General features: G+C 32.7%; 4 protein-coding genes across 6 annotated transcripts in view; 2 read left to right on the top strand and 2 right to left on the bottom strand.

The window, feature by feature from the left end:
• The first annotated feature begins 1,099 nt into the window (after positions 1-1,099).
• LOC128179040 (nociceptin receptor-like) lies at positions 1,100-2,534 on the top strand. Its single transcript, XM_052846516.1, has one exon. It carries the CDS (start codon positions 1,395-1,397, stop codon positions 2,484-2,486), a length of 1,092 nt encoding a protein of 363 aa, XP_052702476.1. The 5' UTR covers positions 1,100-1,394; the 3' UTR covers positions 2,487-2,534.
• On the bottom strand, positions 2,528-16,489 carry LOC128179065 (uncharacterized). The gene is made up of 11 exons (XM_052846560.1): positions 16,311-16,489; positions 15,740-15,770; positions 15,470-15,613; positions 14,905-15,147; positions 12,044-12,063; positions 6,835-6,865; positions 6,233-6,376; positions 5,781-6,023; positions 3,646-3,789; positions 3,131-3,373; positions 2,528-2,705 (listed from the first exon to the last, which is right to left on the bottom strand). Exons 1-11 carry the CDS (start codon positions 16,311-16,313, stop codon positions 2,659-2,661), a joined length of 1,293 nt encoding a protein of 430 aa, XP_052702520.1. The 5' UTR covers positions 16,314-16,489; the 3' UTR covers positions 2,528-2,658.
• LOC128179048 (fumarylacetoacetate hydrolase domain-containing protein 1-like) lies at positions 8,588-10,945 on the bottom strand. The gene is made up of 3 exons (XM_052846532.1): positions 10,707-10,945; positions 10,131-10,227; positions 8,588-9,324 (listed from the first exon to the last, which is right to left on the bottom strand). Exons 1-3 carry the CDS (start codon positions 10,772-10,774, stop codon positions 8,833-8,835), a joined length of 657 nt encoding a protein of 218 aa, XP_052702492.1. The 5' UTR covers positions 10,775-10,945; the 3' UTR covers positions 8,588-8,832.
• Positions 9,402-22,711, top strand: part of LOC128179047 (uncharacterized) — a 14,066-nt gene continuing 756 nt past the window's right edge. Inside the window, exons 1-7 of one of the 3 annotated variants that reach the window (XM_052846530.1) lie at positions 9,402-9,500; positions 9,617-9,667; positions 18,171-18,234; positions 18,436-18,591; positions 18,925-19,167; positions 19,736-20,482; positions 21,140-22,711. The exon at positions 21,140-22,711 is cut by the window's right edge and continues 756 nt beyond it. In XM_052846530.1, the coding sequence (XP_052702490.1) occupies positions 9,411-9,500; positions 9,617-9,667; positions 18,171-18,234; positions 18,436-18,591; positions 18,925-19,167; positions 19,736-19,767 (636 nt within the window). In that variant the 5' untranslated portion in view covers positions 9,402-9,410 and the 3' untranslated portion in view covers positions 19,768-20,482; positions 21,140-22,711. Of the gene's footprint in view, positions 9,501-9,616; positions 9,668-17,728; positions 17,869-18,170; positions 18,235-18,435; positions 18,592-18,924; positions 19,227-19,735; positions 20,483-21,139 lie in introns of those variants that run through there. The other 2 variants (XM_052846529.1, XM_052846531.1) reach the window with 2 other exon arrangements.

The following is a 22,711-nucleotide window of genomic DNA, read 5'->3' as shown; positions in this document are numbered from 1 at the left end:
TTCCTGACGACTAACTGTTCCTCGCCCTCTTGGATCGGAACCCCAAACCCGGAACTTGTCGCATATAATAATGAGGCTTTTCGTTTTGAGAGCCGTAATAATGATCAAATAGTTGCCCCCGTGTCATGCTCTGCTGTATATACTTAACTTAGAATTAGTTTATCTTCATATTGTATGTTTGTATCGACATTTTGTTTCGTTATTTTAATCCCATTTCTCTATAATTGCTAACGTGTATGTCTATAAATTTATTCTATTCATTTGAAATTATCTTAATTTTAAGAAATAACGTATTATTGAATGAATAAACGAGTAAAATATGTCTGGTAGGAAGACACTAAGAAAGGAGGTGATACAAAATAATCTCAAAGTACTACCTGACGTTAAGGAAACAATATTCAATAACGACGCTACTCATACAGTCTGCTGTATTGTTAATAGAGTAACACTGCCTGGATTGTATGCTAAGCTAATAATTCTTTATTATATAATATTTACTGTAGGAATTAATATTTATAATTTTTTGCGCTACAAATTTGTTAACTCGGTTAATGATAACTTAACGTGTCCAATTTTTTGGGGTAAAACTTAACGGACGAGATATTCAATGTACTTTTTAAGGTGTAATTCGAAGACCTGATCTGCATGAATCTATTTTCAGGGATGTAAAATTTAGCTGGAAACTCGACATTTTCATGGAAATCTCAGATCATAGAGGCCATGATTTAGATTATTTAAGGAAGGGAAAATAATTGGAGCAAAACTGAAGTGATCTTTTGCAGGCAGATTTAAATTACTAAACTAAATACACTTAGCCTGGACAGATACCTCATCGGTTGACTTAAAATCAACAACATACAGTATTCAATTACGAAAAGAAAAAACCAACTTTGAAAATACAAAGCTGAAACATGTATTTGAATATTTTTCATGCAGATAATTTGTTGCATCGTTTATTTCCCGCTAATACGTACACTGTTAATCAGATGTATTTTGAACAATGTGGACCAATAGAACTTAATTTCATCTACAAGTTTTTCAAACTGTGAGATGATATGCTCCCAGATTTTGACCAGTTTTCCTACTTGTACATGAATATTATTTAAGATTACAATAGTTACTTAAATTTTATATGTCGGTTAAGCAAATTTATTAAACCAAAATTAGGTTAAATGTTCTAAATTGCTATGGCGGGTAGAAAATTCCAAAATATCCCATTAAACATTCCGATTCTGGGCCTTTTCGATGTCATAAAGTGTTGTCATTATCGGAGAAGTCATTTCTAGAGCTTTTACAGGAGAAAATGGCCCTTCACATCGTTTACTCATCTGTCTTTCGTGATTACAGACCAAGACGTTATCTTTTCCTTGATAAGTTTGTTGATCCAGTAAATCATGACAATATTTCAGAAAGATGCTGAGAAATACAAGCATGGTTTTATACTGAAAATGACTAATAATTCAAATGACAGCTTTTCATTTCGTGATGTTTTGGAATATAAAGTTCAGACTGCTTTGTGGACATTTCTTTCTCCGTTTCTGATACTAATCGGAACTGTTGGTAGTCTTTTGTCTGTGGTTGTTCTGAATCAGCACAGACTTTGTAGGTTTAGATCACCCACTTTCACTTATCTTAAATATCTTGCTCTTGGAGACATTTTGCTCTTAAACGGCTGTCTTTTTCCAGACTGGATTCACTATGCGTTCAACGTTAATATTCGAAGCTATTCTGTTGGCTGCAAAATACACACGTTTCTTGTCTACTTGTCCACAGACTTCAGCAACTGGATCTTGGTAGCAGTTACCGTTGACCGCTGTATAGCTGTCTGTCGTCCGTTAAAAGCAAGAACTTACGACCATTTTCGAATATGTAAAGTTACAGTTGTGTCTATCTTCATTGTAATGACAGCTCTGAATTTACATTTATTTTGGAATATGGAATCTACCGATGAGGAAGAACCCTGTAATGAAGCGAACCACTTTACATTGCATGTTTGGCCGTGGATTGATTTCTCCGTCTTCTGTGTTCTACCATTTCTGATTATGTTCGTCTGTAATGTCTTGCTTTTAAAGGCTATTGCAAAATCCAGAAGGAAAGCAATCTCATTTGGAGATTCAAGAATCTCTTTTGCAGCCAGTTCAAGAGAGGCGAATACGTTTGAAAGGAGGTCCTCGCACCTAACGAGAATGCTTCTCACTGTAAGTTCCGTATTTCTTGGCTTGACTTTTCCAATTATTATTGTTGAGCTACCTCGATCTATTTTCGTCAATGATACCTCTGAGGCAAAGATATTTGCCAAATACAAACTGGCTTGGACTGTAGGGAACATGCTCCAATACGTGAACAGTGCTGGACATTTCTTTATGTATTTTCTGACTTGTCCATCATTTCGAGATGAACTGAGGTGTATTTTTTGCAGTTGTAAAAGACATTCTATGAAACCTCGTGGTCGGATAAGCACCGTTTCTTTGTCTCCCCTCTCGTAGGTGATCGTCAAAATAGAATGGAGGTAATACATAAGTCGAAATGGTATTTGTTGTGCATTTATTTATAATTAATTTCAAAATTCATACATGTCATATAAAAGTAATACATGGATTAAAGGTTCATTGGATTGTTTCCTTTTCTTTTTCGTGGAATGAAAGTGATAATGAAAATTTATCGAAGTAGAAGATCCTTTCGGCTGATAACAAGTCTCACAAACTCTGTAAAATACATGTAGAGTCAACAATTAATTATGAATACAAATATAAACACAAAAAAAAAAACCGCTGCAAAGAGGAAAAAAGTAGACATATCGCGCAATCCTATATTCGTACTGCCAAATTTGCTTTTAGATACTAATATACAAGATGTGGTTTTCCCCCGAGGACGAATCCCTATCCCAATCAAGTATGTTGTTTTATCTCGATTAGGTATTGATTAATGATAATTAATGCATTTAAATCATGAGCTAGTAGATATGGCCTGAAATTTGTGTATATTTGAGAGGCACTAAATGTATCCAAAATGTTTGCCAAACTTAAAAAGTTTTTCTGCTTCCCTTTTCAAAGATTGATAATTTTTAAAAATGTTGGCTGACAAAAAGACAAATAAATCGATGGACAATCTTTGGAGCATGATACGTCACCTTCAAAGTTGATTTTTCCATCGCCATCAATGTCAATCTCACTAATCATTCCGTTAATCTCCTCCTCCGTCATTTTAGCGCCCATGTTCGTCATCACAGTTCTAAGTTCATGTGCACTGATGTATCCACTTCTATCGGCGTCAAAGGCGCGAAACGCCTCCGTTAACTCGGCCTCCTTGTCACTGTGTCGAATCTGTTTGGACATCACCAAAACAAAATCTTCAAACGATATTTCTCCTTTCCCTGTCAATCAGAAAAAGATTGAAGAGTCAGAATATTTTGTTTCTTTTTACTAAAAACAGAAACATATCACATATTGTATTCAAAATATACGAATGAACTTAAAATGGATATTTTTGAAAAATACTACTGTATCATGTGATATTTAGGTATATTCTACATCATTAAAGAAAAAAAGGGTGTTTTTACTTATCAAGAATGACAAAAAATATTATACTAGTTAAAAAAAAAACTTTGTCTGAACGATGTCTGAATTGAAATAAGTTCTAACAAACCTGTAGGATCCACTAAACGAATCACTTCTCTCAGGTCTTTAGACGATGGCTCTCTTCCGCAGGTCTTCAACACACGCTCCAGGTTTTCGATACTGAGAACATCAGACCCGTCCTCGGTAAACAAATCAAACACAGCTCTAAACTCTTCAAAGAAACGATTAATAAATATAATGAATACAATAGCTAAGACGGAAAACGAGGATTATGTTATAGATCAATTGTCGCAAACTTCAGATAAGATGTTTTGATACATATCATTCGTGAAATGAAGATGCTAAAGGTTTTTACCATCGATCTGCTCATCGCTTAGATCTTCCATGCCCACGATACAAACTATACGTCAGTTATGTTAAAATCTTCCATTAAAATAAATCCATCTGTAACGCAAATAATGAGTATTCTATATTCATTCCTAATCGAATTCTCAAGTACACGAGATTCAACATAAACCTAACAATAAAGCAACATCACCAAGGTGTAAACAATTTGTTTAAATTTTCAAACAAATCCAACTTTACGACACAACTACCTTCTGACTATAGTTTTTATTCTCTCGATAACTTTTAAGAACATTTTTCCAGGTCATCATTTCCTTTGTGAGAAAATGGTGTCATTTAAACAAAGTCGCTTTTACTTTTTGGGTCGAGAGATTGTATATGTTAATCCTAGCATTCAGACAGAAATAATTGTTTTATTAAGTAAACAGAATGTATTAAATTCTTTAACTTCTCTCCGACATAGCTTTCTTTTACTCATTGTTGATCTCTAGAATAAACATGTTGCATTGTTCGTAATACATTCTTTTTTTCAATATTTTCATAACGATTTTGATGATCAGAAAGTTAATAATATACATTGAACTATAAAAACGGTTTGCGAAAAGGGTCAAAATGCCTAGTTATTGATATGTACATTAAGCTTACGAAAGCGTATATAAACTTGACCCAAGAGAAATAAAAGTGTTATGCTTAAGATATTAACGATAAATTACCTTCATTATAATATAAGATTTGTATAAAATGCAACAAAAACACTTTACCTTGCTGTTAAATCTTGCAACCAAGTAGGCGCTTCATTAATTCCCCAGCTGAGTGGTGCTACCGCACATCTTAGATCATAATCACGCAAATTGCCAACTTTTTAACGATAGCATTTGATTACCGAATTGTCAAACATTGGTATATTTGTATTCTTGGTAATATGTTAATTTATCTATAGAGACAATGATTCAACGCCGATAAGAGACAGAAATTTAAAGAGACAAGGCAGATTGTAAATAAAGATTCTGCATTGTATATGTGTCAGTAAATAATCAGTTCCCAGTATGTTTGCAAGCGCTCCAAAGTGATTGCATCTACGTGTTGTTCTTTTTTGTGTGTTTTCTTTTGGGTGGGGGTTGAGGGTGGAATGCATATTCTTAGACACGGTGAAGAGTGTACTGATATTTACATCCCGACCAATTTCAATGTTAAAAAAATTACAACAGTATTTAATTCTTCTACGCCTACTGGTCTTTAAAATCAAAAATATTCAATGAAGCATTTTATACCATTACAATTTTTCATTTTCATATACTCTTCCATGGTAGCTGAATTATTCGCTTCCAGAGGACAACTGAGTACATGTATATGATAATAAAAAAGCAGCTGGGCGTTTTTGTGAAGCTATTATGGGTTTTTTTAAAAAATAATATAAGATATAAAAGATCATCTGCACTTATATCTCAAATCTTTTCTATTCAGAGGGTATCATGCAATATGAAACGTTAGGAAAGTTAATCCCAAAACAGCAGTTATGTGTTTTTCATCAATTTTATTCCTGATTGACAACATATCTTAGGATAACGTAATTAGACAATAAGGCAATATCTAACATGACATCATATAATGATTAAATACGTTTTGTTTTTCAAAATCCAAATTAGCTTTACATTATTGCATAAAGATAAAGAACAATGACAATGTAATAAACTGTTATCAGCTGCTAAATTCTGTCATCTCTTTGTCTTCATTAAAATTTTAAAATCTGAAAATACAAAAAGAAAAATAAGCAAATTAAACAATACAAATGGAAACAATGATTACAGAGGTGTACAAAAATCATTTGTAATGATAAACAGAAATCCCAAATCTTACCCTCAAAGCTTATCCTTCCGTCCCCATCACTGTCAGCCTCTCTCATCATTTCTTCGACTTCTTCATCGGAAAGCCTCTCTCCCATGTAGACCATGCCATGCTTTAGCTCTTTTGCAGTGATGAAACCGTTCCCGCTCCTGTCGAAAATCTTAAAGGCCTCTCTCATTTCTTCCTCTGTGTCAGTCTTGTTCATTTCTTTGACAATCATTTCCAGAAATTCTTCGAAATCAATTACTCCATTTCCTAAAAATAATTGAATAGAAAACAGATGAGTGAAAGAATCCGTGTAAGATGGGCACATGGGTATAGTTCATATGACATTCAGCGAATGAATGCAGAATTTCTTGCATTTTCTAAATGACAATGAAACAGAATTCAATTTATTGTATAACAATATTCAGTCTATGTTAATGAATGACTCAATGCTGACTAGTGTCTTTGTTCGGCGTTACCGTCTAAATCCACCTCATCCACCATTGCCCTGAGTTCTGTGACGGAAGGATTCTGGCCCAAGGCCCTCATGACAGTTCCTAGTTCCTTTGCATTTATGCTACCGTCATTGTCTTTGTCAAAGAGACTGAAAGCCACTCGGAATTCTGATAATTTAATGTACATTGACTGTCAAACACTTGCGAAATCAGTCGATACAATTAAAGGCTTACAAGCTTTACTGACAAAGATAGAGTTATTTCCCTGTCTTCAATGAATTTTGTTTCAAAGATTCTTAAACACGCTTTAAAAAAATTCATGAAAAGTTTTAATCTCTTTATTTTTTCTATATCTTGTTTTAAAGATTAAGTTTTGCCTGCTAGTTATGCCGTTCTTAATGATCGTTTGACTTGCAAAGCTCATTAACAAAAAATAATCTACAAGAATAACAGTTTATACTAGTAGTTAATAAAATTATTGTAAAAACATATTTAACATGTCTTTTAACTGTGGTTAAAAGATATGGAATTCTATTTCAATTTCATCAATTTAAATCTCCAAATATGATTATTTCATTAAAACTGTTCAAAATACATGTAGCAATACTGCTTATTTTGCTACTTACCCATAATCTGTTCTGGGGACAGTTTGCTAGCCTAGAATAATTGAAATGCAAATAAATGTTTACTACTGTGTAGAAACTATCCGAAAATTGAATGATTAATGACCTACATCTACTTATAACTAAAGAATCGCATTTTAATATTTTTGTAAAAAACAAAAACCAACCAATTAGTATATACATAAGATTTTTGTTCATATAGAATAGAATAAATAAGATAATACATGTATATACAACGTGTTTTATACATTGTCAAAAAGAGTATTTACCCACAGATTTGATTACTGAAGTTTATAATTTTAACGTCTGAATTGTAATTTTCAGAGTATTTAAACCACTTAAAAAAAAGAAGCTCTGTAAATAATGTAAAGCAAATACTCTGGTAAGATCGAATTTCAAAGCTATAAATCTGTATAATATATTTTGAGTGTTAATGACAAAGAACGTCAAGTTCGAAACAAATCACTAGAACTGATGATAAAATCGTGACCATCCAGCTTCCCGTAAATGAAAACGATGCTTTCCATGCATAACGATTTGTTACTTTAAAAAAATGCTCATCAATATCTAACACATCAGAACGAATGGTATTTAAGTTGTAGCGTGAAGCACAATATTGGGTTATTTATTAAAGGAGAAACATCATTCATTGAAATTAAAGCAGAGCAGAACAAAACAGAAGTACTCTAAATTTGAGAAAACGGAAAAGAAAAACACTCACCATGTTGAAACGCGTCCCTTCACAGAAACCTCGAGTCGTGTTGTGTACAAGATATGGATGCACGCAGATTATATCTATCTAGATTAAGTACATTTATGCAGACACTTGTCCTGTTCTTAATAAGGTAATAACACTGTTCTTGAAATACATTTCGTATTATTGTTAAGGATCGCGTTTCTGTTCAAGTTCCCTTTAAACGTACAGGTGCTCCAATAGACTCCTCATCTGTTTATTGACGCATATAGACCTCCAATACCTTTCACTCTCCATTTACTAATTTCATCTCGCGGTTATTCAAGTAAGTCATCGATTTTCGCAAAGATTTCTCCGTAATGCACCGGTCATATTAGAAAGTGACAAAAGCAGACAAAACCTTCCAATATCCTGTGACACGAATGTCATCCCTAGTAGTCATTGAATGGAACAAAATGTATACAAAATAGGGAAATGTGAAGTGTTGACGTCTAAAACGTCTAAACAAGCCGCCAAATCATTTTTTGAAGTACTTCACAAAGTTGAACTCTTTAAAGGATAAAAAAGAAAGAAATTCATAAGTAAGAGACATATATACTCTTGCAAGTAAAAACAAATTCATGGTGAATCAAAGAAAATGAATAGGAAAACAACGTCAGTCAGGGTATTATTACTGGGTGTCTAATACAATCACGAACCAGTTACTTCTACGCCATGAGACATAAAGGACCGGTTCTTATTCTTGGTATCCGTAATGCTACGCGGATGAGAGCCATTGGTCCTCTTCTCCCCCCCCCCTCCTTGATGGCGCCGGTTCATATCAGGTTAACTCAAATTTGAGCCTTTTACAATTCCAACTTGTGGATTGAGGCAATGCAAGATGAAGTGTATTGTCTAAGGGCACAACACAAAGAACCAAGTGACCACAGCGGGGGTCGAACAAGTAGCATTTGGATGCCTTGCAAATGTAACCACTAAGCCGTGCTATCCATCATAATTTAATAAATCTGTTCACCTTCAGTTTTTTGTATTTCAAAAAAATTCAATTAAATACTTTCAACGTAATTTTTGGTTTTACTTTTTATTGAAAAATCGATTTTAGAAACCAACAATTGCTTCACACCCAGTAAGTCAACAATTTCTTTATGACAATATTTTTTAAAAATTGTATTGAAAACTAACAATGTTCTTATTGCTTTCTATTAACTATGTCCATATCTACCCAAATTGATTTACGATATCTGTAAATCACAAGTACATGTATTTATTAATGATAAAAAAGGTCATAAAGATATTTCAAAATGGCTCTAGTTAATTTCTACAACAGCAAATTTCATTGTCGCAATATCAGCCAGACCACATTCAATAGTCTGACCGGCATGCACGGGGCCGGATCCGGCCGGTGTTCCCGTCAAAATGACGTCACCCACCTCTAGTGTAAAGTACTTGCTGACGTAAGAGATTATTTCGGGAACAGAAAAAATCATATCCGAGGTGCTGCAATTTTGCTTCGTAACTCCGTCAACTTTGAGCCACAGGCGTGTATCGCTATAATTTGATAGTTTTTCCTTGTCAATGAAGCCGCTTGCGGGACACGACGTGTCAAAGCCTTTACAGAGGAACCAAGGCCTCGATTTTTCTTTAGCTTCGATGTGGAAGTCTTTTGCCGTCATATCGAGTGCCAGCAAGAATCCGCCAATGTAATCTGAAGCATCAGATGGCGAGATGTTTGAACATCTTTTACTGATAACAACTCCGAGTTCCACTTCATGATATAACAATTTACACCCAAGAGGGATCTGCAAGTAAGTTTAACATTATTATGATAATGCCAAATTGATTCAAAGACCTTCTAAACCTCAGTTCAATGATTACAAAGCCAATAATGAAAATGAGCATCGATATTGGTGCGAGAACAATATCGCATTTCGAATTGTTTTTCTTCATCTTATGCTTCAAAAGTTGTTTGAAGATGGTAAGATTTTATTTTATATCCAATAAAGCAGCTTTATCGACAATTTATGCAAACAATGAGACATCAGGCATGTGCACTGTTTAAACAGGGCTTCAATATGTTCAATTAATTTGCAGAGACTCCTATTATTAGCGATAACACTAACCAAAGAAACACTCGTATTGAAGGTAAGTCTTGATTTTTCACACCGATGAAAGATTGACAATGCAAATGAATAGTTTACAATTTTCCCCATTTCCATGGATTCCTTCTTTATAAATACATATATATACCGGGGAATGTTTATTCGAAGAAATAATATTTTGCTTATACTTGTATATTTAATTATCTTAAAGAGTTGCATTGCATCTATACATATTAAATAAGTAAACTGAGAGAGAGAGAGAGAGAGAGAGAGAGAGAGAGAGAGAGAGAAGAGAGAGAGGTTAAATATTTATCCAATTTTTGCCCTTAAGCTTTAACACCTATATAATATAACGTACATATAATTTAAATGTAACTGAACGATACGCAGGGAACACGCTTTTGCAAATAGAGGTATACATTATCTAATATGTTACCTCTTTTTTTATTAACCAAGTGAATAATATTAGCTACATGTTTTTTCTGATGCTGTTATGGAAAATGTACCTTTATATCTTGTCCCTCGGATATGTAAGCGGAAGTCGGTTTCATAAAGAGAATTGGTTTTTCCGGATTTTGTATTCCTTGCGCTGCTACCAGTCCTCTAAAATTTAGGAAAATATGTTTAGCTAGCTTTCAGTAACATGAATCTAAATCTACGTACATGTAAGTATGTTTTTATTATAACAAGTCAGTTAATCATTGTTTGTAAGACTCCTGTTATGCTACTGTACCAATCAGATGTGATGAGGTCGTAATAACCTAATATTTGTAAATAAGTACCAGTGAATCAAATGTGCATTAAGGAATACATATGTGAGATAATAATCTTCATGTCTTTGTTTAGCATAACACGAGCGAACTTACTTGTAATTTCTGCACACAGCAATGATTTTCTTGCCATTTTCTTTGAAATTTCTGTAATTTTCATAATAATCTTCATGTCTTTGTTTAGCATAACACGAGCGAACTTACTTGTAATTTCTGCACACAGCAATGATTTTCTTGCAATTTTCTTTGAAATTTCTGTAATTTTCATAATAATCTTCATGTCTTTGTTTAGCATAACACGAGCGAACTTACTTGTAATTTCTGCACACAGCAATGATTTTCTTGCCATTTTCTTTGAAATTTCTGTAATTTTCAGACATATTCAATTCTGTTTAAGTGATTGTGATAAGATTTAGGCCAGCTTTATCAATTCAACAGACGGTCTCTATCAAAGATAAGGATCAAGGAATAGAACTTGTCTATTCCAAAACGTAAACGTAATAATTTGAAGACTTTCCTTTATAACTAAAATTACTTATAAACGTTACCTTATGTTAAGTCTTGTATTGAATAATAGTGAATTTTGTAAGATAGCTTAAGAATTCTTCAAAACTGAAAAGGAGCATTTTTATGAACAAGATGTTCTTTTTTAAGGAATAAGGAGGATTATAACTTTGTCGTTCTGATCTATGACAAAATAATTGATTCTTAATCTGGCAATGATTTCTAAGTATACAGGGGTCATGCACTTAAAAAGTAAATTATGTTTCGCCTTAAGAAAATGAATACAAATTTTCCGGATGTCATGTCATTATTCTTATTCTAGTCCAAGGTAACTTTTGTCTATGACATAACGCAATTGTTGAATACCAGGCAAAGTGGGGTTTTGCAAACAGTTGGGTTAAAAGGATTTATGCCTTATCGGTAGATATTAATTAACTGTGATAACTGTATACATCCTTGTTAATCTATGTGGAAAATTAAAAACTCGGCGAAAGGAATAGCTGTACTTCCTTAAATCAACTAAGCCTTAGGTCTCATTGAATGTTTGCTTTTATATTCAGCGATCATAATTGGTGTTTACCGTTATTAAATAGATGTTTAATGTTTATATGAGCTACATGCACTTTAATATATCTTCCGATCACATTCTTATGTTATGTAATCCAGAAAAAAGTATATACATGTATTTATAAAATATTAATGTTAAACGGTCGTTTAGTCTATTGAATTTGGTAGAAGTTTAAGAGCATGCTCAGAAAGAGGAACAGAACAAAAGTAATTTTGAACCGGATTGAGACTTTAAATATCATTTAGAGGCATCATTTTTACAGTGTGGGCAATTGATTTATCTGAACAAATCAGTATACAAAGAGAATTTTGACCTTGTCGCTCAATATTTGTCGTTTGTGCAGAAATTTTTGCTATTCTTGATTTAGAAACAAAACAATTTTTGGAATTTCCGTTGATGACAAGGCGCATAAAATATATTTTGTGTTGATGACGCAAACATTTTGTTTAACAGTTTAGAATTTTTTACGAAATATTCTGGTTTAGAAATATGTTTAAAAAAGAAATTAATTCCATTGGTCTAAACAACAAACAGGGTTTCAACTCTGGAAACTAGACTGGGGTTCAACACCTTTTGCAACGCATGGAATTCGGTTCTCTTAATAAATCAAAGTACTGAAGAACTGATGGGAGTTGATTTTGTCGATGTTTATTTATTTTAAAATCACTGAAATGTTATTTTGCATGACAAGTACATGTAGTTTCTAATTTGAATTACGCACATTTTTATAAATGAATTTTTGTACTTTTTCGATAAGAGTGTCGAGAAACCCCCATATGAATCATGTTAAATAATATTTAAAGATAAAATTAATTCAGTCAAACTATGTATCAGTAATAATCGAAAATTGCATGGATCCAAGCAATATTGAACTCTTGTCTCGTTCAACCAAACGCTCGGCTGACACCGTAAATCTCCGACAAGGATTTAAGGAGACATCCGAGCGTCGAGTTGAACGAGACCATATTGAACTCTGGCGTAGGAGTACATACGACTACAAAAAATATTTAAATTGTTCGTACCATCTAAAATCTGACTATTTTCAAGGTATTTATAAATAAGTTTCCTTGAAAAACAATGTTTTAGCATACATTACATCGAATTAATCAATTATTTTTCAAGAACTAAGTCTTGTCAGCAGCAATGATTTGTGCTGAGGTCCAAACACTGTTTCACTTGCGGTTTGTCTGATTAACTGCATAAGAGAGTTGATTAAAACCAACTCCCAAAAAACCTTTTTCAGAATTAAACAAGGTCAATCCCAATTTATTTCTCTGTGGAATCGACTTATGCTAACGCTCATTGGTTAAGTTATTAAGTTGTGCCGTTTAAAACAAAACTTAATTATATTTTAATTACTTTCCACATAAGGTTGTAAAAATAATTTCAATGTATATATGTTTCATTTTGTACTGAAATCTAAATAGTCTCTGTAAAAAAATATTTTGAGCGAAACTATTTTATTTCTTATTCTTTTATGATTAGTGTTTGTATAATTATTATTTAAACTTCTCAATCAGGAATAATTGATATTAAACCCTAATATCCTCTGCTTGTAATATGTGTATTACTCTAATTAGTGGGTGTATGTACAAATGAATGCTGAAAGCAATATTTATAAGAACCGTTGTGATGTATTTGTAAATTATCACTATATTTTCTGAAAAAAGGCCTTTAGTATATACTGAAACATTTCTAAACGATCCTTGCAACGTATCATGTCAGAATTAAAGCATTGGTGTTGAACGACAGCTACATCATGTACATGGTTGCAACTACTACTAGTAGTATGAAACACGATTCACACTGGAAGATTGTACGTTTTATTTTTTCCTTGGTCGCACAGAGCACAGCAATCTAAGCTTTTGACACTTAAGACATAACATATAATTCCCCAATTGATCCTCTCCTGGTTAATGTAAATGTCCTCCTTGTTTATTCAGTCCTTTCATCTCGTTGTCCAGTACATACTCAGCTGTGTGCCATCAGGTTTATAAATTCTGTAACAAGATTTTACATAATTTTGATAATGTTTATTCAGTATTATTATTGTGTAGTATTTGAATCTCATACGTTAAATTTATGTTGATTTAGCTATTGTATACATAAAATGTATTCTTTTTTTTATTAACGTTTATTAACGTCTCCGTCGTTCATATGTGTGTCTGTTCTGCGTCTTTATTGTTATTTTCTTAGATTTCTCTGGTATAAAAATAGATATGATAGAAATGCCTGTAACTTCATTGACAAGGTAATGAGATTGATAAGTATAACAACTATGTGAATAAAATATAATTTTTACTTGCATATCCAAAAAATACAGAGTTGTAAAGTTTTCTATTTCTACGGGGAGGACTCTGCTTTTGATGAATGATAGTTTTTGCCTTTATAATTAAAATTCTGGTTTAATCACTAAATTGCTAAATATTAAGTACTCAATACCACAAAACCAATGTTATTGTAATCATTAATGATCCTTTTATTCAAAATACACAGTGGGAAACAAAAAATTCGAACAAATGTTTACTTAACATTCAATTAAACCCTGTGATCGATTGAGTCTTAATGTCTAAATGTCGACAACCTATATGATTTTAATTGGAAAGGTTTAATATCGGGAGAGCGGTCGATTTTTTTCTTTTTTGTCCTATGTACTCTTTATGGATGCAGAACAAACAGTTTTTGGAAGGGCGGTTCCATTGAATGTAATTAATAACAGTGCTTTTAAACGAATTCACAAGTGGGAAACAATTTAGTTCCATAATACATCAAGGTAAGAATTACAGTTTTATAAGCAAAGATTTTACACATAATCATTTTAAAACGCAACTTCTTGAAGATAATCTTATTTCATAATAATTGTTAAAGTTTGTAAATTAATATCTATAATTTACTGCAATAGACTAATTATTCTGTAGATAACAAAACTATCATAATCATTGCACGGATTGGCTACGTACATAATCTATTTATATGATGTGCAAAATATCAACACAGCTTTCTTGTCTTCGTTCGAATCAATTAAAATCAGCATTTTGTGATTCATAATCTTATTGAATTGATACAATAACAGGCATATCTGTGGGATCAATAGTGCTCAGCCTACAATAGAGCTTGTTAATAACGAAAATAATGAAAGTTGCTCTTTTCGAACTGATTGGCGTTTTATGTTGGATTTTTCCGATTACTTGTTTCGAAACATGCAAAGAGCGATATGAGTTTGTTCAGTAGAAGTAACAATCTAGAATTGATTTATATCAACTGAGTATATCCTGTAAATGCATTCTTTGATTATCATTGGAAGTGTACGTTTACTCAAGCCTCCTCTACCTTTAAGATATTTTTTTTTCATCAAGTCTTCTAATTTCCGTTTATATTTTTAAAATTGTGTTTGTTTTTAGCTAATGACGCTGTTTATACTAGAAGCTTTAACCATACCCTCATAATATATGTGTCCGCCAGGGGCATTTTCCGCTGAATTTATGATCTCGTCTACTTCTTCGCTGCTCAGTTTTTCACCTACTTGTTGTAAGACTTGTCTGAGATCTGAACAAGACACAATGCCTTTCTTCTCTCGATCATACACTAGAAAGGCTTCCATTAGTTCCTTAACTGTCTCTAACGTCTTTGCGTGTCTAGACATCAACATTTGAAAAGTTTCGTAGTACACGATTCCTTCTCCTGCAAACAGTATCACAAATATCTTAATCAAAATAAAGAGTACATTGTAAGTTCATATCTCCATTGGACATACCGATATGCCGTATACAGTTTTTCTTAAAAAATTAATGTCAGATACTTTTAGGCACCGTTATAGCCATAAAAAAATCTGATATTTTCCCCCATACAAAACTGTATTTGACATATCTTGTATTCAAAATAATGCCTCTTAATTTTATTAGTTGAGTTGTTTAACTATTCAATGAGACAGAGTCTTCTTTTGATTTTATACCTATTCTCATATTACACGTACATGTATCACGAAGAAAAACATCACACATACCATCGGAGTCAACCTCATTTATCATGTCTGCAAGTTCAGCTTCTGTTGGGGCGTAGCCCATAGATCTCATTATGGGACCCAGTTCCCGGGTCAAGATGAATCCCTCACCATCTCTGTCGAACATGGCGAAGGCATCTTTAAACACTACAAGATTCGCGAATACCAATTCAAGATACTTCAAAATTGAATTACATTTTCAAGTGGTTATAAATGTGTTCAAGTATGAGATATTACATGTACTCCATGTTGATTGTATTTTAAATGACTTACTTGCAACAGTTTCTGGTTTGACTCCTTCCACCTGGAAAATATAACCAAACAGACATTTGTAGAATATTTGTTTTGGAAAAATCAACCAATTTTTAAATAAATGAAATTATTTTTTTTATTTTCACCTTTACTTTTTTCCTTTGTTAAAGATAAATCAAATGAAGAATTGATGTGTGGACTTTCTTTTATCATATACCTCATTATTGGTTATCTCAAGATCAGTAAAAATAAGTGTACATGTAATTCTAGCAACGATGAAAAAACAGAAAAGCATGGACAACATCGACTGAGGTCAGATCGAGTTTGGCTCTTTTGGTAATAAAACTAACGGGATAAAAATAACATCCACTGTATCTTTTAAATCTCATTTTAAGACAACTGCAGCGGCACGAAATCTTTTTCATGCACATTATTATTTAGAAAGAGGTAAACACATCAGATGAACACGAATCAACGATTAACGATTTGAAGCAGATACTTTTCTTTACGTTCAACCTTTCTGGTTCTTTCCCCCATTAAACTATTAATTACATGTAAATCATTTTTAAAGCAGATTTAAAGTAGAACTTACCATATTTACTCGCAAACTGAATCAAAAGCTTCGGAATGGACACTCCATTTCAAAATGTCTGCAAAGGTCAGTCCGTGGTTTAATTTTTTCCTTGGTATTTGTTTAAAGCATTTGGCCTGTTATCTTTAGGAAGAAAATCAACAATGAAGCAATCAAGCATTCAGAGAGCTAGCATGAGTCGCTACACCGGAGTTTTAAATCTTTTGTTTTATGACAAAGCAATCAGACATTTATTATTTACACACAAGCAAGGTAGAATACCAAAATCAAACATTTCTCATACACAGTCTGAACTGGCAACTTTCTGTTATAAGTGATCTGTTTTTGCTTTGCACTAAAGAACATTTTAGTAAAAATTTAAATCTCTTCAAAGACATATACGAAATATCTTCAGCATAAATGTATTAGATTTCTATACACCTTATTTTTTATCACGTGTAATAAAAAGAGCGAAACCATTTTCCCTATGACCTTGCAAAATAGATTGGTAACTTGTCCTCTCGTGACATTATTGTGCATTTGATATGATGTTGCAATTCTGAGGCGGTAATTTAATGATATCACTACCAGTTTAGGCTTTCTGATTGAGGTTAAACTTGCTAACAAGTTAACAACTACAGATTTTATTTTCAGACTCAAGCTTTTTATTGCGTACTAGTATTTCTTTACATGAGTAGTGTGTAGTTTTGCATGTCGGGCGATGGCAGTCTGAAAAAAAATCTTTTAATTCAATGACAACAAATAACATAATATACATATACTAGTAAGTGGCATGATCCACATTTGTAATTTTAAAAATGTATACTTTGTTTTTTTATTTAGTTAGCTGTAGAAGTTGACGGACTTCTCGAATGCCCAGTGCATTTCGCTCTGCGTCGTTGAAAAGATTCATCGCATATTGGTTGCAGAATTGTACAATCGTATTCCGTTTCTTGTCCTTGGTTGAGCTAACGAATAATAACATTTATGCAATTGTCACGGTTTTATTCTTCCAGGGATAATTCTTAACGTTTAGGAAAACACAGCAATCCAATATCGTCCAATGCCCCAGGGTGCCAGAAGTTTTAGAATCGATAACTGATACATTATGCATATTCATAGGTATTGAAACCACGATCCTTGTTTCAAACTATGCATGTCAAAAGTATGTTTTATTGTTTCCATGGAAGCAACATGCGAATATTGTTTAACGTTTTTTTTTAGCTGAATTGCCAAGAAGAAACGTGGATTTATTGAACAAAATCGGATTCAAAGGCAAAGTCCGACCTGAAAAATATTCATCCGCAACGAAATGGTTTTGTTTAAAAGTTGAGTTGCTGGAGATGAGTCGATGATTAATTCATGGTCTTTGTTCTCTTGAGTATTAGATACCTTTGTCAGCCTGCATTTTAAGTTTCTAAATCGCTTTTTGTGACGAGAATGAATTTAAGGGCTATTGATTGGTTTTCAGCGTGACCGGTGATGGGTAGTATAAATTCCCGGAAAGGGATATATGTATATACATTTGTTAAGTTTTTAATCTAAAAAAGAACAGATTTTATGGAATAACTTGAAAATGGTTGGTATTTTTTAATGGTGATCCCGATTGTATTTTAGTTGTCTAAACAGCATAAAGTATGCAGTGTTTGTATGGTATATGAATTACAACTTAACGTTACTATTAAAGATAAGTTCTAACCAAACGCTATGATGAGGAGGATGATGATGATGATGATGAACAGATTTTTTTCAGCACATACTGCATTGCATATTTGATAATTATCCTGAAATAGCCGTGAACTTTTAGAGCTAACTTTTTTTTATATTTTACCAATGGGCTCCAATGATTCGTTTCTTTATTTTTGTTTCTTATAATTTCAGGCCTCCAATAAGTACGTTCGCTATAAGAAAGTGATGCAGTCTCTCTGCCCTTCTGAAGTCGACAGTAAGTATTGTACCCCTCTTTATCATATCATAACTATCATGCTGTACCACTTTGTTACCCCTCCCCTCCCTTTCCTTTTCGAAAGGAGAGAAACAGACCGTATGATTAAGTTTTCGAAAGAGTTTTATAAAAGACAATGTATTGCTAGCATTGCCAAGAAAAGCAATAATCATTTGAGATTCGATATTTATTTATTTTCAGTGTATAGAGATGCGTTTAATTTTTTTGACAAATCTAAGAAAGGATATTTAGTGGCGGACGACTTTGAGCGGGCACTGACCACGATAAATTCCATCACCGAGACCCCAACCTCCAGAGAGGACGCGGAGAGTCTGGTCAGAGAGTACGATGTGAACGGTAAGTCAAACTGGTCAACGCAAAAACCCACACTTGTATAATCGAGATAAAGACATTGTAAAGACTAAATTATAATTATTTGTATCTTAAGAGACTTAACTTCATTTCGAAAATACTAGATGTTTTCCTTATGTGCTTAACAATGGCCCTATTGTGTTTAATTCTTTATTTCAAAGAATTATCGCATAGGAAATTATAAAGTTTTCGATAGCTAATGATTCCTTCTTAATTGTTTTGGTTTTAATTACCTTTCTATCAAATCTTCTTTGTTTGAAAAGGCTTGTGTATCATTGTTGTAAAATACCGTTTGAGGAAATATTTACGTTATTACAGGTGATGGTAAAATAACGTTTGAGGAATTAGTCGTTTCCATTGTAAAACGGAAGGAAACGAAGGACAAAGACTCAGAACTTCAAAAACTATTTCAAAATTTTGATAGTGATGGCGATGGTGCTTTGAATAAAGGGGAACTAATTGCATTGTTAGGTTCGATACAGGAGAAGGTATCGGCAACAGACATTGATGAGATTTTAGCTGATTTTGATGAAAATGAAACGGGGTTGATGCAATACAACGGTAAGAAATTTTCGCGTTTACAAAATACATTTACAATCTTATAAGTAAGAAATACCCATATAACCACATTTATTAAATAAAATTCATTTTCAAATTTTCAGTCAAGAATCTATAAAATTTAGAAAAAAAGTACATATGTATTTCTATTCTATTGATCAAAGTACGATAACTGAAGATCACAGTTTGATAGGTTTATTGACAACGTGTACTATGTATGATATCAATACCTGATTATATACCATTTTCCCGCCAGTTAATGGAACCATCCACTGTGTCGTCTGTCACTTTAAAACGTAAAATCAATGGCTTCTTTTATGTGGTATATGTGAAAATATCTGAACTGGTCGTTTAAATATTTATATACTAAAAATTCCATTAAACAAGAGAATATTAGCGAACACAGTAAGAGGTGTATAGATATTTTTATTGATTAGATACGACTTTTAAAAATCTGATCTGAAACGCAAATATTCCTTCAAAATGTTACTGTATATTTTACCACGAACCCTATGTTTTATTATGTTAATAATTTAGTGAAATAATTCTCAGGTTTTTTTTTACTTTATAGATTTTGTGAAGATTATGAAGCAACTTGTTTGAAGAAGGCAATGTAGATGATTTCGATGTAGTTGGATAAAATATTTGCTCTGTACATTTTTTAAAAGAAAAAAATTATGTTTATGTTTTGCATAATTTGTTTAAAAAAGAAACAACGAATTGTTATTAAAATACACTATGTGTAATGTTCGATTACTATTTCTTTTATGTTTTCCAAGAGTATATATTTGTTTTAATTAACCTTGTAGAGGCATACAGGGTACGCACTGTATATGTAGGAACAAGAAATTTGTTTCAGTTATGATGGCATTTCCTTGATATGATTTGTATAACATGTATGTTTTGGCTATCTTATTGTAATAAATGTACTTTTGAGAGAAGAAAAAATATATATACATTGTAAATCATGTTAACAGTAAACATGTGCAATAGGAAAAGGTTATATTATATATATATATGTGTATTGAGAAGAAAGGGAACATTAAAATCCTTATATTTACATCTACCAAGTAATATTTCCTGTATTTCTTACGGAAACTTATAGTTAAAATTCATAGCTCTATAGAAGCAGCAAGACTGAAATCTACACGCCCCGTTTATCGATTGGTCGAAATCTACAGCGGCTGAAACTGACAAGAAATTGACAGGACTGAAATTGACACACCCTATTTATCGATTGGTCGAAGCCAACAGCGACCTAAAAAAATCACAGACTGAACGAAATGATCATGATGATGTAAGACTCAAAGTCTCACAGGTGACGATTTGGTTATTTCTTTTAGCTAACCTACTTATGTACATTAACAGTAGTTTAGTTAATTTTACTAATTTTCCCTAATCAATTTATTAATTAGTGAAAAGAAAAATGTTAATATAAATGATAAAATGCTTTCTTTGATGATTTAGGTGGGTTATGAAGGTAACGATCATTGCAGAAAAAAAATTACATAAGTTAGCGGGTTATGTATTTTTTCTGCAATGTCGCTACCTTCATATCCCGAATGAATCCCAAAAGAAAGCATTTTATTGTTTAAGTAACAATATGTTGGTTTCGAAATTGATATAGTCTTCTGTGTAATTACATGCGATCGATGCTACATGTAGATCCATGATACAACTATTCTGTCGTTTCGAGTCGATGTAATAAATGATATTTAGTTTTGACCAAAGTAATTTTTCATGCTTATATTTCAACTTTTGGATCCGGGATCCTGTTGAAACTTATCATTTAATTAAAATAACAAGATTTTTATCTGTGCGTCAATGTGTCATTTTAGTTGGGAAGGTAAATTTTTGTTCAGTGACCAATTTTTCGCACGACAATCCTCAACCAGCAACCGCAAATACTAGTAGCCATAATCACCGAGATTTCTCAATATAGATGAAAAGAAATTGATTTGCATTTCTTTTTCAGCTGGATTCGAAGATTCAATATTACTAGAGATTGGAAGGGTACAGCGTGTTTATTTCGCAAGAACTATAAAACGTGAAACCAAACAGAAAACTTTACATCCTCACTTGCTCTGAGTACATGCATTACTACTCAAAGGAGTATAAAAGGTAAATTGAAATTGATGAACCGGATGCTAGACCAGAATATGCTATCGATTAAACAAGCCCATGGTCCACATCGCTCACATAAGCAACGATGTTAAAATTTGACCAAAGTAGCGGATAACAATAAAAGAATACTATACATAATTAATAATACATTTTTTAATCGAACTTCTTCATTCTTACAAATAAGTATCACGTATATATACAATGAAATTCGATGCATGAATTTGGACCACATGATGTAAGTTCCCTTTCTTATTCTTATCATAGAGTCTGGAAATGAAGCTCGATTGTAATAAAAAGTTCAAATGTACATTACAATTGTTAGCTGCAGGTTTGTAGCTCCCGGTCTGAAAAAAAAATTCGGATGGACGACCTGGGAGTTACATTTCCTTCCGTGTTAAAAATTGCCAGGATGTGTTGTGTTATATACTACTAGATTGTTATCACAATATCATTAAGTGCCCCCTATTCTTTAGTATAGTCATGTTGTAAATTTTGAATTTACTGACTGGCAGTAAATTAATTTTTGTATTTATTGCCACCCGGTAAAACCAATTTTTACGACATTATCCAGCATAAACTTTGGTATCTATGATATTAAACGTTCAAATTATATAAAGCTAACTTTGTACGATGGATACTTGTTCAACAAAACTTTTTTAAGCGAACTATTATCAAACGCGTTAAAAAATACATGACGTTATTTATTGTGTACTTCGTCATCAGTTTCAAAGAAAAAAAAGTGTGGTGATCCGCAAAACCGGATTTTACATGTTGTGTTGTATCCAAATTGCGCATACAAGAACAGAACAATGCCTTTTAATCAGTTAGAACTGCACAGGTCCAGCTTTATCTTGAAGATATGAAAAAACATTTTTTAAATAATGAAAGGAGGTCACTACTATCAACTCTACAACCATTTGTTGAGAAAAAGATCGAAGCTTGCCCACTCTTTGTCTCAAAATAGGGTACCCTATTCCTAAAATGGGTCTCAGAAACTATTAGTTCGCACGAGATATTTTTGTCAGAGTCTATGGAGGTATTTTGAAGTTATATTTTCATTGAAAAATGTCAGTATAGTATTTATTCAAGACATTTGCTTGTTGAATCCTTGCCTCACTTTTAAAAAGAATTTACAATGCACTTTAATTTACACACATATAACTGACCCCCCCCCCCCCCGGAACTTGTCTGTTACATTCAACACATTGTTTTTATTTAATTTTTTTTCTCTGAAAATATAACGCCAATATCCCTCCGTATATACAGAAGTTCTAAGTACCTATAGACTGGATTTGTTCTTGTTTTAAAGAGATCCTACATCATGTATGTCGACTGATAAAAATAGGGTACCCTATTTTGAGACAAAGCTACAGCATTAATGTGCAAGATTCAACCTTTTTCCCAACAACTTGTTGTAGAGGGG

The sequence above is a fragment of the Crassostrea angulata genome, chromosome 3, assembly GCF_025612915.1.
Source record: "Crassostrea angulata isolate pt1a10 chromosome 3, ASM2561291v2, whole genome shotgun sequence".
NCBI lineage: Eukaryota > Metazoa > Mollusca > Bivalvia > Ostreida > Ostreidae > Magallana > Magallana angulata.
The sequence above is the reverse complement of the archived record's forward strand: the minus strand, read 5'-3'. Positions and strand labels throughout refer to the sequence as shown.

Excerpts from the sequence above, each read along its gene's own strand:
- LOC128179040 (XM_052846516.1), top strand. The coding sequence starts at position 1,395 with ATGACAATATTTCAGAAAGATGCTGAGAAATACAAGCATGGTTTTATA.
- LOC128179048 (XM_052846532.1), bottom strand. The coding sequence starts at position 10,774 with ATGTCTGAAAATTACAGAAATTTCAAAGAAAATGGCAAGAAAATCATT. Across the intron at positions 10,228-10,706 it reads GCTGTGTGCAGAAATTACAA|AGGACTGGTAGCAGCGCAAG; the intron begins GTAAGTTCGCTC and ends CCTAAATTTTAG. Across the intron at positions 9,325-10,130 it reads CCGAGGGACAAGATATAAAG|ATCCCTCTTGGGTGTAAATT; the intron begins GTACATTTTCCA and ends ACTTACTTGCAG.
- LOC128179065 (XM_052846560.1), bottom strand. Across the intron at positions 12,064-14,904 it reads CGGACACATATATTATGAGG|AGAACCGAATTCCATGCGTT; the intron begins GTATGGTTAAAG and ends TGATTTATTAAG. Across the intron at positions 3,790-5,780 it reads CGGAAGGATAAGCTTTGAGG|AGTTTAGAGCTGTGTTTGAT; the intron begins GTAAGATTTGGG and ends GTTTCTTTGAAG.